This window comes from Gymnoscopelus microlampas (genome assembly GCF_963454915.1).
Source record: "Gymnoscopelus microlampas genome assembly, chromosome: 4".
Taxonomy (NCBI): Eukaryota; Metazoa; Chordata; class Actinopteri; order Myctophiformes; family Myctophidae; genus Gymnoscopelus; species Gymnoscopelus microlampas.
The window spans coordinates 43,750,719-43,764,814 of NC_139941.1; the positions used below are offsets into that span (position 1 = coordinate 43,750,719).

General features: G+C 39.9%; 1 protein-coding gene across 1 annotated transcript; it reads left to right on the forward strand.

Moving 5' to 3' along the window:
* Positions 1-4,922: 4,922 nt before the first annotated feature.
* Positions 4,923-13,884, forward strand: arid5a (AT-rich interactive domain 5A). The gene is made up of 7 exons (XM_084054882.1): positions 4,923-4,956; positions 6,414-6,481; positions 10,270-10,444; positions 10,724-10,776; positions 11,536-11,633; positions 11,737-11,896; positions 12,036-13,884. The coding sequence occupies exons 1-7, from the start codon at positions 4,953-4,955 to the stop codon at positions 13,320-13,322; spliced, it is 1,845 nt and encodes a 614-aa protein (XP_083911008.1). The 5' UTR covers positions 4,923-4,952; the 3' UTR covers positions 13,323-13,884.
* The last annotated feature ends 212 nt before the right edge of the window (positions 13,885-14,096 follow it).

Below are 14,096 nucleotides of genomic sequence, written 5' to 3' on the forward strand. Positions count from 1 at the left end.
ATGTATTTGGCCACCGATCCCCATCTAAAAATATTTTGTTCCAGGGATCCCCAGGATCAAAGATTTTAGTTAAAATGTTAGTTTAATATATATATATATATATATATATATTCAAAGATTTGCACACATTTTCAAGATCTTTCAAAAATAGCAGATCTACAAGCTCATAATGCGGCACGAAGTGACGCGCTATGAGCTTGTAGATCTGCTATTCTTTAATAGCCAAAGTATAAAATACTGGTTAAAGTGGGTAAGATCTAAAATGACACAGTAAGCTTTCCCGGTTTTAATGAGTTCAAGTGATTGTATCGTGATATGAAAGTAGTGCAAGTGAACTTTCCAATAGCTTGGCATTTGACATAAAAACATCATTAAAGGTATACGCAATTCAATGGAAATCGCATTGTATCTATCTGAGTGAAGCTGTGACTTGAATGTTAGCAGCTGTCTTTTATTTGTATTGTTTGTACTTTTCATTGAATACTTGCATAGGCAGCCTATCAGGATGTCATGCAATTGCCAAACTGTGTTGCCAAGGTGTAAATTGTGTCAATTCCATAATATAGGATCTAGGAGTAAATATAAAGAAAGTATAATCACTGGGGATGTAACATAACTGCATCGATGCATCGATTTTAATCAACAATCGGAAGTATATCGAAATGTAAAAAGCAACATATCGTATCGTTTGACTTTGTATCGAATCGTTTTTCAATGCAAATAATCGATTCCGAATCGTTTTGCAATGCAAATAATCACTGTGTTTACTTACAGTATTTATATCCATAATAATAAATGTTTCCCTTAAAAAACCTGCACTATCCACACGTTTCACACAGATTTAATTTCTTTGCTAAGTAGTTACTGTATCAAATTTAAATCATTGAATCGTATCGTATCGCCATGAATGAACCAATATTGTACATGTATCGTATCATCAACCATGTACCGTGATGCGTATCGTATCGCTGTTAAAATGTATCGTTACACCCCTAATAATTACAGAAAGAGCCTTGTTGATTGTGTTCTGTAAAATTGGCACTCTGAATCACACACAAAAAAAACTTGCCCTGGGTCTCTCAAGCAACAAAAAAAATCCCTCCGACATCAGGACAATAATGAATATGAATAATATTTTGACATTTAAATGTTGATCAAATTGAAATGTCACACTCTATCCGCAACAGGTGGAAAAATAGGGCATCCCCATTTCACTGAGATCATAAACAAGCCAAGCAAACTTGGATCAAGTGTTGAGCGACTGCACAAATTAGATTTAACATTGTAAATAACAAAGTTCAACAGTGTTGCATTAGTTAATAGTGTTACAGTTGTTGCCATTTTAATGCAGGACTTTATGTTAATGTAGGTCTACTGTACAGTAGCTGAAATGTTTTTTACATCCAGTCAAAGAGAGATGTGAAAGTGAGATTAGAGAAGAGGGATGGCACAATACTGATACAGAGGCAAATTCTAACCCACAATACTAAGATTCAAAGATTGAGAGACTTTATTTGTCACACACTCATTGTCACGGGGCAGCCCGTGCCCTATATACATATATACATATGATCTGACTGCTTTCTATAACATGCAAGGACTGCAATAGTTTTAAACTTGTGTTTTGAAACTGTAAATATTCACTTATTGTTTGCTAGTTGTCTCTATTCCCTTGATTAGGAAGTGATGTGGAGGAGAGGGGTGTTGCCTATGCTTGGAGTAATGTGTTTATTTAAATTGTCATTGAGTTTTCACCCCAAGTTGTACTTGTTTAATTGTAACACATCTTTAGGAATGTTTAGGTTACTATGTACGGAAGTATTATGGAAGTATTGTTGCTAATTGGTTCTGTGTCCTGTGGTAGGATCCACTCCCTATTTAATGGAGGCTGCAGTGCAAAGACAGTTAGACAGGTATGTTTCCCGTCAGGAACACAGGTAACATCCCTGAGGGCGAGCCACAGGGCCTTGTGTGTTGAAGGGTTAGCCGGAAGAGAGTTCTTAACTTTTTGAGTTTTGTCCATTGGTGTTTGCTTTAGGTGTTTATTTCTTTGTCTCATTTATCTATTTTTGCATTTTTGGCTAGTATTATTTATGCTATTTGTACTATATTTTTGGAGTGGAGTTTGGTGGAGGAAAAAAAAACAAATTGCATCTCTGCACTGTTTTTGGAGGCTTGGCCCTTCGGGCTACGTTACACTCATACTTGCATGAGCAGTGAAATGTTGGTGTGGCAGACTCTGCAGTCCGCACCAACATACTGTACTGCATATAGATAGTACTAAGATTCAAAGTCATAATACATATATATGTAAGGTACCACTAGTGAGTTTTGAATATAGTTTAGAATATAGTAAGTAGTAATGTGGTGGAGTCTCACAAGGAGCAAGGCACCCCAACCAAGGATGACAGACCAGTCCACATGTTCACTATTTATTCAGCATGAAGTACACATTCTAGGTCTAATCTAGCACACGCACGAGCAAGCGGCGGAAGCAGGCAGCTCCCGTGTCATTACTGGGTGCTTATATACCCTCTTATCATTCCCTATTAGGCAGACAGAATCAACCTATTCTTACCTACCACTCACAAGGTGTTTCAATATGCTCCTCCATCATCAGAATGCATGTTGTTGCAGTCCTAATATGTCCAGTCTGTCCTCTCATCTCTATTTGAATCACAGCCCTTTAGACTCACAGTGTCCGGTGGCTGGTCATTGTGACCCTAGATATCATATTTGTCATCATGTTGTATGAATCTTAATATAGCATTTCAAGCAGACAGTGATGACGCAATTCTAGTTACTACTTATGTAGTCTATTGACCAACAAACATATGTGTTTGTTTACTGAAATACATACACACAATGTACAATATGAATCTGGCAAATCACTGCATAGTAGGCCCACCGTGATCTAGTATGAGACTGACGACACTAGTCTAGCATAAACTCCCATTGTAAGACGAATGGAATGCGGAAATGTTCTGTCTATCTCAATGAGGAAGTTCCAATGTTTGGAACTACAGCCCATAGTAGCGTGCTTCGTGGCGAGAGCAAAGCGTGACGGAACTCCCTCTCTCTATGGCTCTGAGTAGGCCTATAGAAATTCCCTAACAGTAAGTAGGCTAATAGCGTTTTAATCAAATAAATAATCAAATTTATCAAATAAATAAATGTGATTGAGTGTGCACAGACTGGGTGTAGTATTTAAGAATAGCACTTTCTCTAGGACCGAGGATGTAAAGAACTAGGCCGATACCCGAAGGGCACTGGCCTAGTTCTTTATATCATACTCGGGGGCCACGGGGGCCACGGGAACGATGCAAGTCGGGAACAACAATATTATGCAATACCCGTTGTACCCTTTGTCAGAATCTGTTTGTCAGTGTACCTTTTTATGCCCGTAGAGATTTCTGTATCTGTCAGTCCGTGTGCCTATTATGCCCACATGTGGAGTTTACTGTATGTGGAGTTCATGTGAGTCATGCCCAAATATGTAATCCAGGCCAGTGTATGACATCAATACTGACATCATATTGATGACATCAGGGTACTACAATGGGTACTGCCTTCCCAACGGGCGCTGGCCTAGTATTTTATATTCTAAAATATATTAAATATAAAATATATATTTTGCACCTTTCACTTTGAGCACAGAGCACTTTATGAGCATGATAAAAGAAACGTTTTTTCTTAGTCTCTGTCTGTGTCTAAGGATCATCCTTGAAGTTTTTGTGGAGTGCGAGTCTTTTTCTGCCAGTTTTCCTTTATGTTTTTGAGACATGCAGTCAACCCTGAACAAAGGACAAAGAAGGGCGCAACAGTTTACCTTGGACTATATATTCTACAATGTGGCATTGTTCAGTTGGCAACCCTGATCAACAAAACAGCATACCTTCAAAAATGTTGAAAGTGATTTGTTGATCAGCGAGCGGTTGCAGGGTTGGGTATAGTTACTTATTCTATAACATTGCATGTTACAATAATCCGTAACAGTACAATAATCCGTAACAGTAAATACATTTAGGACTTAGGAACACTGACAGCTTCCACAACCAGGCCGGCAGTCCTGCTGAATAAGCTGCTGAAAAGACACAAACAGGCCTGAACAGGTGCTGAGCCCTGTCACCATGTTAGGCCATCACATTGGCACTGTCACTTTATGACTGTGAATCATACACTCTTTTCTAGTCTCATCACTCACTGTCACTTTGTATATATATGACTGTGAATAGCTATATATGACTATGAATATACTCCATTCCCACACCTTTAATGCAAACTTGATATCTATTGCGTGAGTGCTCTGCCTTATTGATTCATATTTTAAGTATACACCTTATGTATATTTGATATTTTTATTTGACATTTTTCTTCATTATTTTCTTCATGACATTATCTTTTGATATGTGGGAGATTAAACAGGAAAGAACGTCTCTCTTTTACACCTGTAAACTTGTGATGTGACAATAAACCTGACATTTTATTGTATTGTTGAACCTTTTAACGAAGCATGTTAAATTCATTGTATGTGAAAACATTACTTGCGGAATAACATATATTCTGATTCTGCTTCTGAAATAACGGAACATGTAGCAAAGCTACCGTAAAAAAAAAATTGTTATGCTTGTTTGACTACTACAGGCTTTCAGAAAACTGACCTTTTTATGTGTTCCTTTTTTTGTAAGAGACACAGCCAGTAGACACAAGCATCCACTCCATAGGAGGAGGAGTCCACAGGACCAAATTAAAAAAATGTGAGACTTCATGTGGGGACAGAAAACTCAATCTCCCAGACCCACTTGCTCTTCTACCATGCATGTCAACCAATGAAACTGTCCTGTGGAGACACCTTCCTATTTTGTGGTTAAAAGTTGAAAAGGGTGGTGCATGAGCTACTCGAAGAGAACTCACTGACGTCTCAGCACTTGTAAGCAACGCATCCTCTTGAAATGGGTGAGAATTATCTTTATTTGTATGATAATCATATGTTGCATAGATTTCTATTTTATTGATAATAGCAAACACTATGCTGATTGTCATAGCCAGCATAATTACCGGTTATGACATTCATTTATATAATTACATATTAATGTAATAATAATAACAATCATAAACATTTAATCATGAAGTGCCAATATAAGCTCTAACTATTCCATTTTAACCTCTTCAAGGCATATTCAGAAATTCAGTTACTAACACTAATACAATCAATTAAGAAGTAAAAGTAGATAAGATTGACCTTTATTGATCCCGGGAGATTAATTGAGGTATAACAGTAGGAATGAAACACAGGAGGTGAGAGTAAATAGTAATATGACAGCCAAACCAATATCATTTAAGAATAAATGAATAAAAAACATGTTAGATGAAATACTACAAATGCTGTCGATATTCATTTAAATCTGATATTAGTGTAACAGAAGTTTGCGCAGACATTTTTTAACCTGAGAAATGAAGAAGTTAACAGGTATTGAGAGCAGAACTGAAGGTTCAAGCCACAGCACAGGAAATAAGTGATATCAAAAGAGAAGCATATTTGTTCTGCAGACAAATGATATCACAGAGTGTGGCCGGTGACTACCGTTTTATTGTTACATTTGAGTTATATGGTGTAATGCTGCTACTGGTTGTAGAACAAAAATAAATAGATTGTAGATTACATTTTTTTTATACGGTTTATCATATTCATATTATACAGGTTACCGCACAAGAGTGGTTTGGCTCACAAGCAGGAAGTGGTTTTGTAAACTGTGGTTTTCTGTCGAATTTGACTGGGTGTAGAGGTTACTGGAATGTTAGGCAAAATGTTTTAATTATCAGAAAGGTTTGTTTGATACTCACTTCTGTTCATTCAAAATGTACTGAGTAGAAGTTAAAAAGTGTTGGTATCAAAATGTACTTAAAGTACAAAAATAAAAGTACTCATTGTGCAGAATGTCCAATTTCACAAGTTCAAAATGTATAAAAAACTCTTTTGAAAAGAACCGATCTACAAGCTCACAATTGTGGGCTTGTAGATCTTCTATTTTCAAATGGCTGAAATGTACATAGGGGCTGAAGTGGTTAGTGTGTTTTGCCATGATAATCGAAGTCTAAAAAGTAACTAGTAACTAAGTTTTCAAAGAATTGTAGTGGAGTAAAAGTGCAATATTTGCTTCTGAGATGTAGTGGAGTAGAAGTAAAAGTTATGAAAAATGGAAATACTCCAGTAAGGTAAAAAATACTTCAAAATTGTACTTAAGTACTGTACTGAGTAAATGTACTTAGTTACTTTACACCACTGAACATGGTTCAATAAAAAACATTGTTTCAACCCATAATGAACCTGCCTATTTCGAGACTCATGATAAATGTGTCATATTCCTGTCTTGTCTCGTCTTGTGTTTTTTTGGATCACATGTTTGAACAAGAAGAGGACCAGAGTGAGATGTCACAGCGAGGAGCTACCAGCGAGGATGAAAGAATGAATATAAGCCAGGTATAGTAAGACCTTTACTAATATAATGTAATTCGGTCTCCTGGCAGGAATTAGGCCAACATACAGTACAGTAGCCATAACGGGCAAATCAGTCAGTTACTGCCAACTTGAATATCTTGGGTGTGTTGAACTTGAAATTGCACATGTGTTTCCCCTTTTCACTTGAATGTCAGATTGTGGTGAATTCGGAGAGCTGGCACAATGGTGCCTAATTTTAAAATGAGGAATAAGGAATAAGTGATCTCTGTGAACTGCAAAAGACATGAATCACACATACACACACACACACACACACACACACACACACACACACACACACACACACACACACACACACACACACACACACACACACACACACACACACACACACACACACACACACACACACACACACACACGTACGCACACACGCACGCGCACACACACACACACACACACACACACACACACACACACACACACACACACACACACACACACACACACACATATATACGCACACATACGCACTCCCGCGCGCATGCCCACAACCACAGTAGCTACATAATGCAATTTCTCATTGCCTGGACCACACATATAGAAACTGCAGGATCTCTTCACACAGGCAACAGTTCTGGTAATCAGAATATGAGAAATTTCAAAGTAAGCTCATCGAATTTCCAGAGCAGTGAGATGGAAATCAAAACCACAGTTTCTCATGGTGACCAATGCCCTGCTGATTGCATCGACCCAGCATGCCACCAACAGTCATTGTGAGAGTTGTATATTATACGAAATGCTGTCATCAACACGACCCACACACACACAAAAAAAGGGAGGAGAAAAAAAGTGAATTTGTGGTGGAAATTAACTGCATTTCTCACAGCGATATTCACCATTCTTCCATCAAGAGTGTGATACAGTGTCGGGGCCTAGAGACTGCAGATACTTCCTGTGGGAAACCACTGTCACACCAAGGCTGTTGTGTTGTGTTGCCCAGATATTGCACAAACTAAAACTAAACAAAATTGGTGCTAAATAGTAGCACAAAAAGTTGTTCTTTTGGCTCGTAATCATAGGGGAACCTATATATATAACACCTACCTATGCTATATTGAACCATTGTCATAATGATGCTGTACAGCATAGAACTATTAGAGGTGCATGAGCTAAGCTGAAGAACCAGTGGAGGACCTCAAAGGTGCTTAACAGCTTTTAACAGCAGTGCTATAGCACCTCAATCACCCAATAGAACCGTCCACGCTTGCTCAATGCTTTATAAATGGTTAAAAAGGTTATATAAAATATATTATATATATATATTATTATTATTATATGAAAGCAAGCTTATTTCAGCACTTCCCAGTAAAATATATGAGATAGCAGGCATACTGTAGTTTTATAATGATGTCAAGATTCAGTCTGTGATATAAGGAATGTGAATAATGTGTAGCCTTTTAGTATTATCAATGCATGTGTTATTTAAAAAGTACCGCACATACAGTATATACTGCACACACACATATATTCTTTATTTTAGCTTAGCGTTGCAGGTATGGCATAATTGAAAATGTCTTGTTTTACTGGACTGACAAAATTAAGCTCTTTCGCGCTATCCCTGTGCCTTTTTGTTTAAATTGTGTTCATATCAGCACATAATACACACCAAGCCAGAGAGTGGTGCTCACTGTGGCCTGAGCCTGACAGTTAAATATTACGCGCATGGTGCCCTTTATCACATTTATACTGTATAATAATCAGAAAGGGATAAAACAGAATTCTGGGTATGATGACAGCAGCATTATAAGGTAACAGTGCAAAGAAGGAGAATGGTGTTTGATGTCTGGGAACACGGAGCAGCTGTATAGCGCTGTGAGTCAGTCAGGACCAGCTCGGTTAGAGGCCAACACCTTCACTATTACTCACTCAAGTCTCTGGAGGCCCACTTCTCGGAACCAAGCAACCACAGAGAGGAACTTGATTCAATATGAAACTGTGTTTAGGTGACGTGTCATACACATCGATGTGACAGAAACACACAAGTGATCTCTAAATGTGTCAGTTCAAACAGAAATATTGACATTTTGTCCACTGTGGTGTTGTTGTTTGATATCCTGCATCTTTCTAAATGAATCTCCCACCGCCGTCAATAATAATGTATGCAATTAACAACAGAACTGTTATAGCCTACATGAGGCATGTCTGTAATAAAAAAGATTCTACTATTCTGGATGTCCAGATTCTGGATATGTCCATATTCACACTCAACATGTTAGAAATACCATCTTATCTTATTGGCGAAAGGGCCTACTCTGTGTGGAGTTTGCATGTTCCCCCCATGTCTCCTAGGGTAGTTAATACCCTCACAAAAACATGTAGTAATCCTGGTCACTATATCGCCTCCCCCATGACAGCCGGGGCGCCTGATGGAGGGGAAGGGAACTGGTTGGAATAACGTGTTCCTTCCACGCGCTACGCCCTACCGGGGAAACTCCCCCCTGTCAGGTGATAAGAAGGTCAGTTGGCTCTCATGCATTGGAGGAGGCATGGGCTCGGCCTAGGCTGTGGGGGGAGTGTAGCCCCCAGGTTCGCACCGGGTGAAAAAAGGGTTACAATATATATAGAACATTTTTTTGGGGAAAAAAAAAGAAATACCATCTTATCTCTTTCATTTCCCTGATATTTCTAGGTATAGAATGAGTTGTGCGATTTGTAATTTACAATGGAGGAGTGACTGATATTTGCCTTTGACTAATACAGTAGTAGTTGGAAATGCAAAAGGACATGTGTGATATTATATTATTGCATCAGTAGCTTCATGCAGGGCACTTCTCTTCTTAATCACTTTGAAACTGATTTCTGCATACCTAAACTGTTTCATTTCTCATTTCTTGCGAACCACAAAGGGTGTCTTTTGTTTTACTTGAAATTCCAAATAGGATGTCTACAGAGACACTATGTACTTAAGAGGAATACATTTGATAAAACAAAAGCACATCTTTTGAATTCCAAATATGGATATCCTTTGAAGGTTTAGCATCCACTCAGTAGAATACCTTTAAAGCATGCACTACTACAACTGTTTGTTGTGAATACATTTTAATTTTGTCCAATCTGTATGGTAGAGTGTGTTCATATAATATAACTTATTGGGGTGGTTGCATTTAGTCTCCCTGCTCTTCTATTGAGACATTGTGTCAAAGGTCTTGTCTCACCTAGACACAGGATCTGACACAAATTTTGACCTGATGGTCAAGATTCAATTTATCCCTTGAGCAAGCAGGCAAGCTCTATTAGCTCAATGATAAAAATGTCAGCACTCGCACAGGAAACCTTGTTCAAATCTGGGGTAGAAGAGAAAAGTGATATAGTGCTGCTTTAAGGAGTATTTGTATAGGCCTATGTATTAGTGAGTGAGTGGCTGGGTGGATAAATAAATATACTATTATCTAATGTTGGGTTATACTTGTTTTTCAGTGTGCCGTTTTTGGTATCAGAGACTGTTACATCTAGAGTCTAGACTGAAACACCTCCTGTGCTCTGGCTCCAGACAGGATGCATAGTGGTTATCTATTGAAAGTAGTGGTAAAAGCCTTACTTCTACCTGTGATGTTTTATTCAATTTGTTTCCGCTGGAGAAGACAATCTCACATTGTCTCAGTTCTCTGATAATACCTTCCCATGAATAGCCTGATGATAGTGCCTACAGTATCTTCAGTCTCGTTGCTCTTTGTCTGAGTCTTTCATCTTCCTCCCTTAGCAGCCTTTATGAACATATGTACGTGTATATTGTCTCTGACCTATAGGCTTCTTCCACGATTGAATGTCATGATGACACAAGTGGTGAATGTGAGGCAGAAGCGAGGCCCAGCCCAATGGAGATGGAGCTGGAGGAGAAGGCCTTTGTATCGAGCCTGTACAGTTTCATGAAGGACAGAGGTACACCCATAGAAAGGATTCCACACCTGGGCTTCAAGCAGAGTGAGTCGGCATTCATAAGCAATAGCTTTGCTGTTCATCAATTCAACACCCAAACTTTAACCACTTTAACTCTTGTGTTTTGACAGTTTTCAACATAATTGTTTTTTTTGGAAATAGCCGATCTAAAGCTCACATCACATCATGGTGCGTTGTGAGCTTGTAGATCGGCTATGTCCGAATAACCGAAGCAGGCTAATAAACTGAACAATGCATTTCATTGTGAATGATTCAAGTAATTTGTTTCTGATGCATTTGTGTTTGTTTTTGTTCATCTTGTAGTTAATCTGTGGAGAATCTACAAAGCAGTGGAGAAGCTTGGAGGTTACGAATCAGTGAGTAATAGTAGTTGGTAATAATAGTTGGCTTGTGTTTGTAGTAAACAAAGCGATTCATCATACAAGTATGAATATAAAAACATGGCTAATCTAATCTGTATCTTTCACTATCATGCATCAAGTTAATCAGTGTAGTATTTATCAGGTGAAATACTACACTTATTAACTTGATGCATGGTAGTGAAAGATACAGATTTTGTCAATCATAATATTTATATTCACAATTGTTTTATATATTAATCATTGCTTGTGGTTTTTATATCGTAGGTATTTTTATATCGTAGGTACCAATGGGGGGTACCACTAAATTTCATTGTACATTGTGCAATGTCAATAAATGCATTCTATTCCAACTGTATGCTGCAAAAGGTCATTTCAGTGTCTAGTGGGTTGTCAGTGGAAAACAAGCTATGGGCCAGACGCAGCAAACCACCAGTTTCCACTAGGCTACATTAGATAAGCTATTGCCAATCGAGCTCTCATTGTGTAGTCATTTGCCGCAGTCTTTGATCTCCGATGACTGGATGCTGTTTCCACTCTCCATGTATGCATGAGATGCTCAGAGAATCAAGGCCTTGTTTTTATTGAAATGCCACGAGTATAAAAGGCCAGAAGCGTTTTCGTGTTATGCAAGAAGACCACCATGTCTCGTGTGGTGAGCTATTGAACAACTGTCAGCTTTCTTTGAATGGAAATTAGTTAGGTTTGTAGTAGTTTCGCATGAATGCACTTGCTAACCGTGACGTTCCCTTACAGGTAACGTCTCGTCGTCTTTGGAAAAACGTGTACGACGAGCTAGGAGGAAGCCCTGGGAGCACCAGCGCTGCCACGTGCACGCGTAGACACTATGAGAGGTGAAGATGTCTGCCCCATGCACCGAATCATTTCCACATCCTCAGGCGGTTATTCCTGATCATAAAAAGATAATGGGTTTTATTGTATTTGTTGCATCCGTAGGCTGGTGCTGCCATTTGAGAGAAGCCTGAGGGGAGAAGAGGACAGGCCCTTGCCTGCGAGCAAACCACAAAAACAGTATAAGAGGAACTCGGACGGCAAGATCAGCAAGCCTGAGGGGAAGAGAAAGAGGACACAGTCAGATAGGGACACAGATTCTGAGGTAGCGTACCACTCTCACAAAGCCTTAAGTGCCAAATTTGCATATCACGTCTCCGGCTATTGCTCATATGCTATTCATTTCATATTCTGAAAGTGACCCCTGTGTTTTGTTCTGTGTATGTGCTGTATATTGGTTACAGGCTCTGGAGCAAACTGAGGCTGCTAGCCAGTGTGAGACAGGAACACATGCTCTTCCCTCTGCATGGACCATCGCCCCGGACAGACCCCATCCTCCAGATGTCTCTCAGCCAAATAGAGGTGCTGACAATCTCTCTGCTCCGGTCCATGCGTATTCCCACCTGGTCCAGGTCTCTACCCAGTGCCCCTGGAGTGGTTATAGCTCGTCTGCTGTCGCCGGGGAGGTCATCTCTCCTCTTGAGAAGAAGAAGCGCGTGGCCCAGGCCAGCCTCGGCCTGCCGCCAAGCCCACACTGTGATGAGAAAGACAGGCCCTCTGTCATTCACTCTTCCCAGTCTCCAGGCCTTGCTTATTCCAGTCGTAACTGTAACTCCCCCGAAGGTTCCCCGCTGCCTCTTTCTTCCTCCTCATCCTCTTCCCGCAGTCCATCCCCCTATTCGGTTTCATCAGAGGACTCTCTGGTGCTTACTGAAGATAAGCCTGGATCAAACACGGTATTACCCGCAAACAGTTCCAGAATCATCAATGATGTATCTGGCTGCAGCGAAGAGAACAAGCGTTTGAGCTGCAGTCCAAAGTCCAAAGATCTTACGGGAGAACCTAAGGATGTTGCCTATGTCTGCTCCGGATCACGAAACAAAGGCTCCTTCAAAGGCCAGAGCAAAGACCCAGGATGGAGGCCTTCCTCCAAATTGAGTAGCAAAAATCCCACTCATCTGTGGCCATCGTCGACATCCGCCTCCTTCCCCATTAAGTCTGACTGGATTCCGGCATCGACCTCCAGTTTCACCAAAGTCATGCCTAAAGCCGTACAACCTCTACGACCCATTCCCTTTCCACCGAGTTACAAGCTCCACCAGAGCAGGTCGGTGCAGCACGATGACTCGCTGGCCTGTGCAAAGAAACTGCATAATATGGCTCCTTGGTTGCATCACACAGAGAAAAGGGAGAAGGCCAGGACAACACACGCAAAACCTCTAACAAGTGCCCAGCAGCAGCACCCTCTGTCCCATTCCCACGCTGGCCTGCCGGTGTCTTACTACCTGGCGGGTTATGACAGGTCAGGGAGAGACTCTCGGAACCAAACCCCAATACCACCACCGGCGTTTATACACAGCAGAATGAGGCTGCCACTCTCTCATCCGGTATACCGACACGTGCCGGTGGGTCCAGCCCACTCAGCCCTCATTGGGTCTGCTATCTATTCATATCCTTACCACATTCCAGTGTGGGGTCATCCCCAAACCGCATACAGTCTACCTGAGTCCATGTATCCTCACAAGCTCTGACGTTTTAGTAAACGTAGAAGAAGAAATTAATCAATGAAGATTCAACTTTTAGACTCATTTCTGTGTTGAGGAAGTAATGCTGTGATTGTTGTGTGTGAAAAGCTCCACCCTGTGGCCTGGAACTGAACTACTGTACCAATGTTGAGTGACTTAACCTTCCACTTTCTAGCTGGATCCAGGACAATACTTGTTGAAACATTGCATGTATTTGATACCATTGATTTAAATAGTTTTCAGTGCATTTTGTTTACTAATGCTGGAGTAATGGAACAGAAAACACATCATTATGCACAGACCGTACAAAAACCTAATGAGCCATTGCATCATTTCTGTACAGCCATCTGTGTTGTCTTTATTTACTGTACTACCTTTCTGGTGTTATGTCTTGGAATGAATGTATTTAATAACCTTAACTGATTTTTTATTGCTTTGTACAGAAGTGTGTCAAATTAAACTACTCCCAAAATTTCATTTTGTTGAATTTAATCTGTAATCAAAACGTGTAGGGGCTATACCGTTCAATGTCTGAAATAATTTTCATACATTTTTTTTTAATCACAATTAAGTTTTGTTATCACAATTAAAAGTTGTGGGCCCTTCCAGCAACTGTTATCTGTGGGCTGTTTGTCATTATTTAGCCATGTACTGTGTATCTCCCACTGGTGAATTGAGTGGACACGGCAGGTTCTGTTGTCAGTCAATAACTTTGATTCAAAAATGTCATTGATATATTTTACTAAGGCAATAAAACAGAAATGTTTGCGCTCTAGACTC

Coding starts and splice junctions, on each gene's coding strand:
- arid5a (XM_084054882.1), top strand. Junction 6,482..10,269: donor AAAGAATGAATATAAGCCAG/GTATAGTAAGAC, acceptor TCTGACCTATAG/GCTTCTTCCACGATTGAATG. Junction 11,897..12,035: donor ATAGGGACACAGATTCTGAG/GTAGCGTACCAC, acceptor TATTGGTTACAG/GCTCTGGAGCAAACTGAGGC.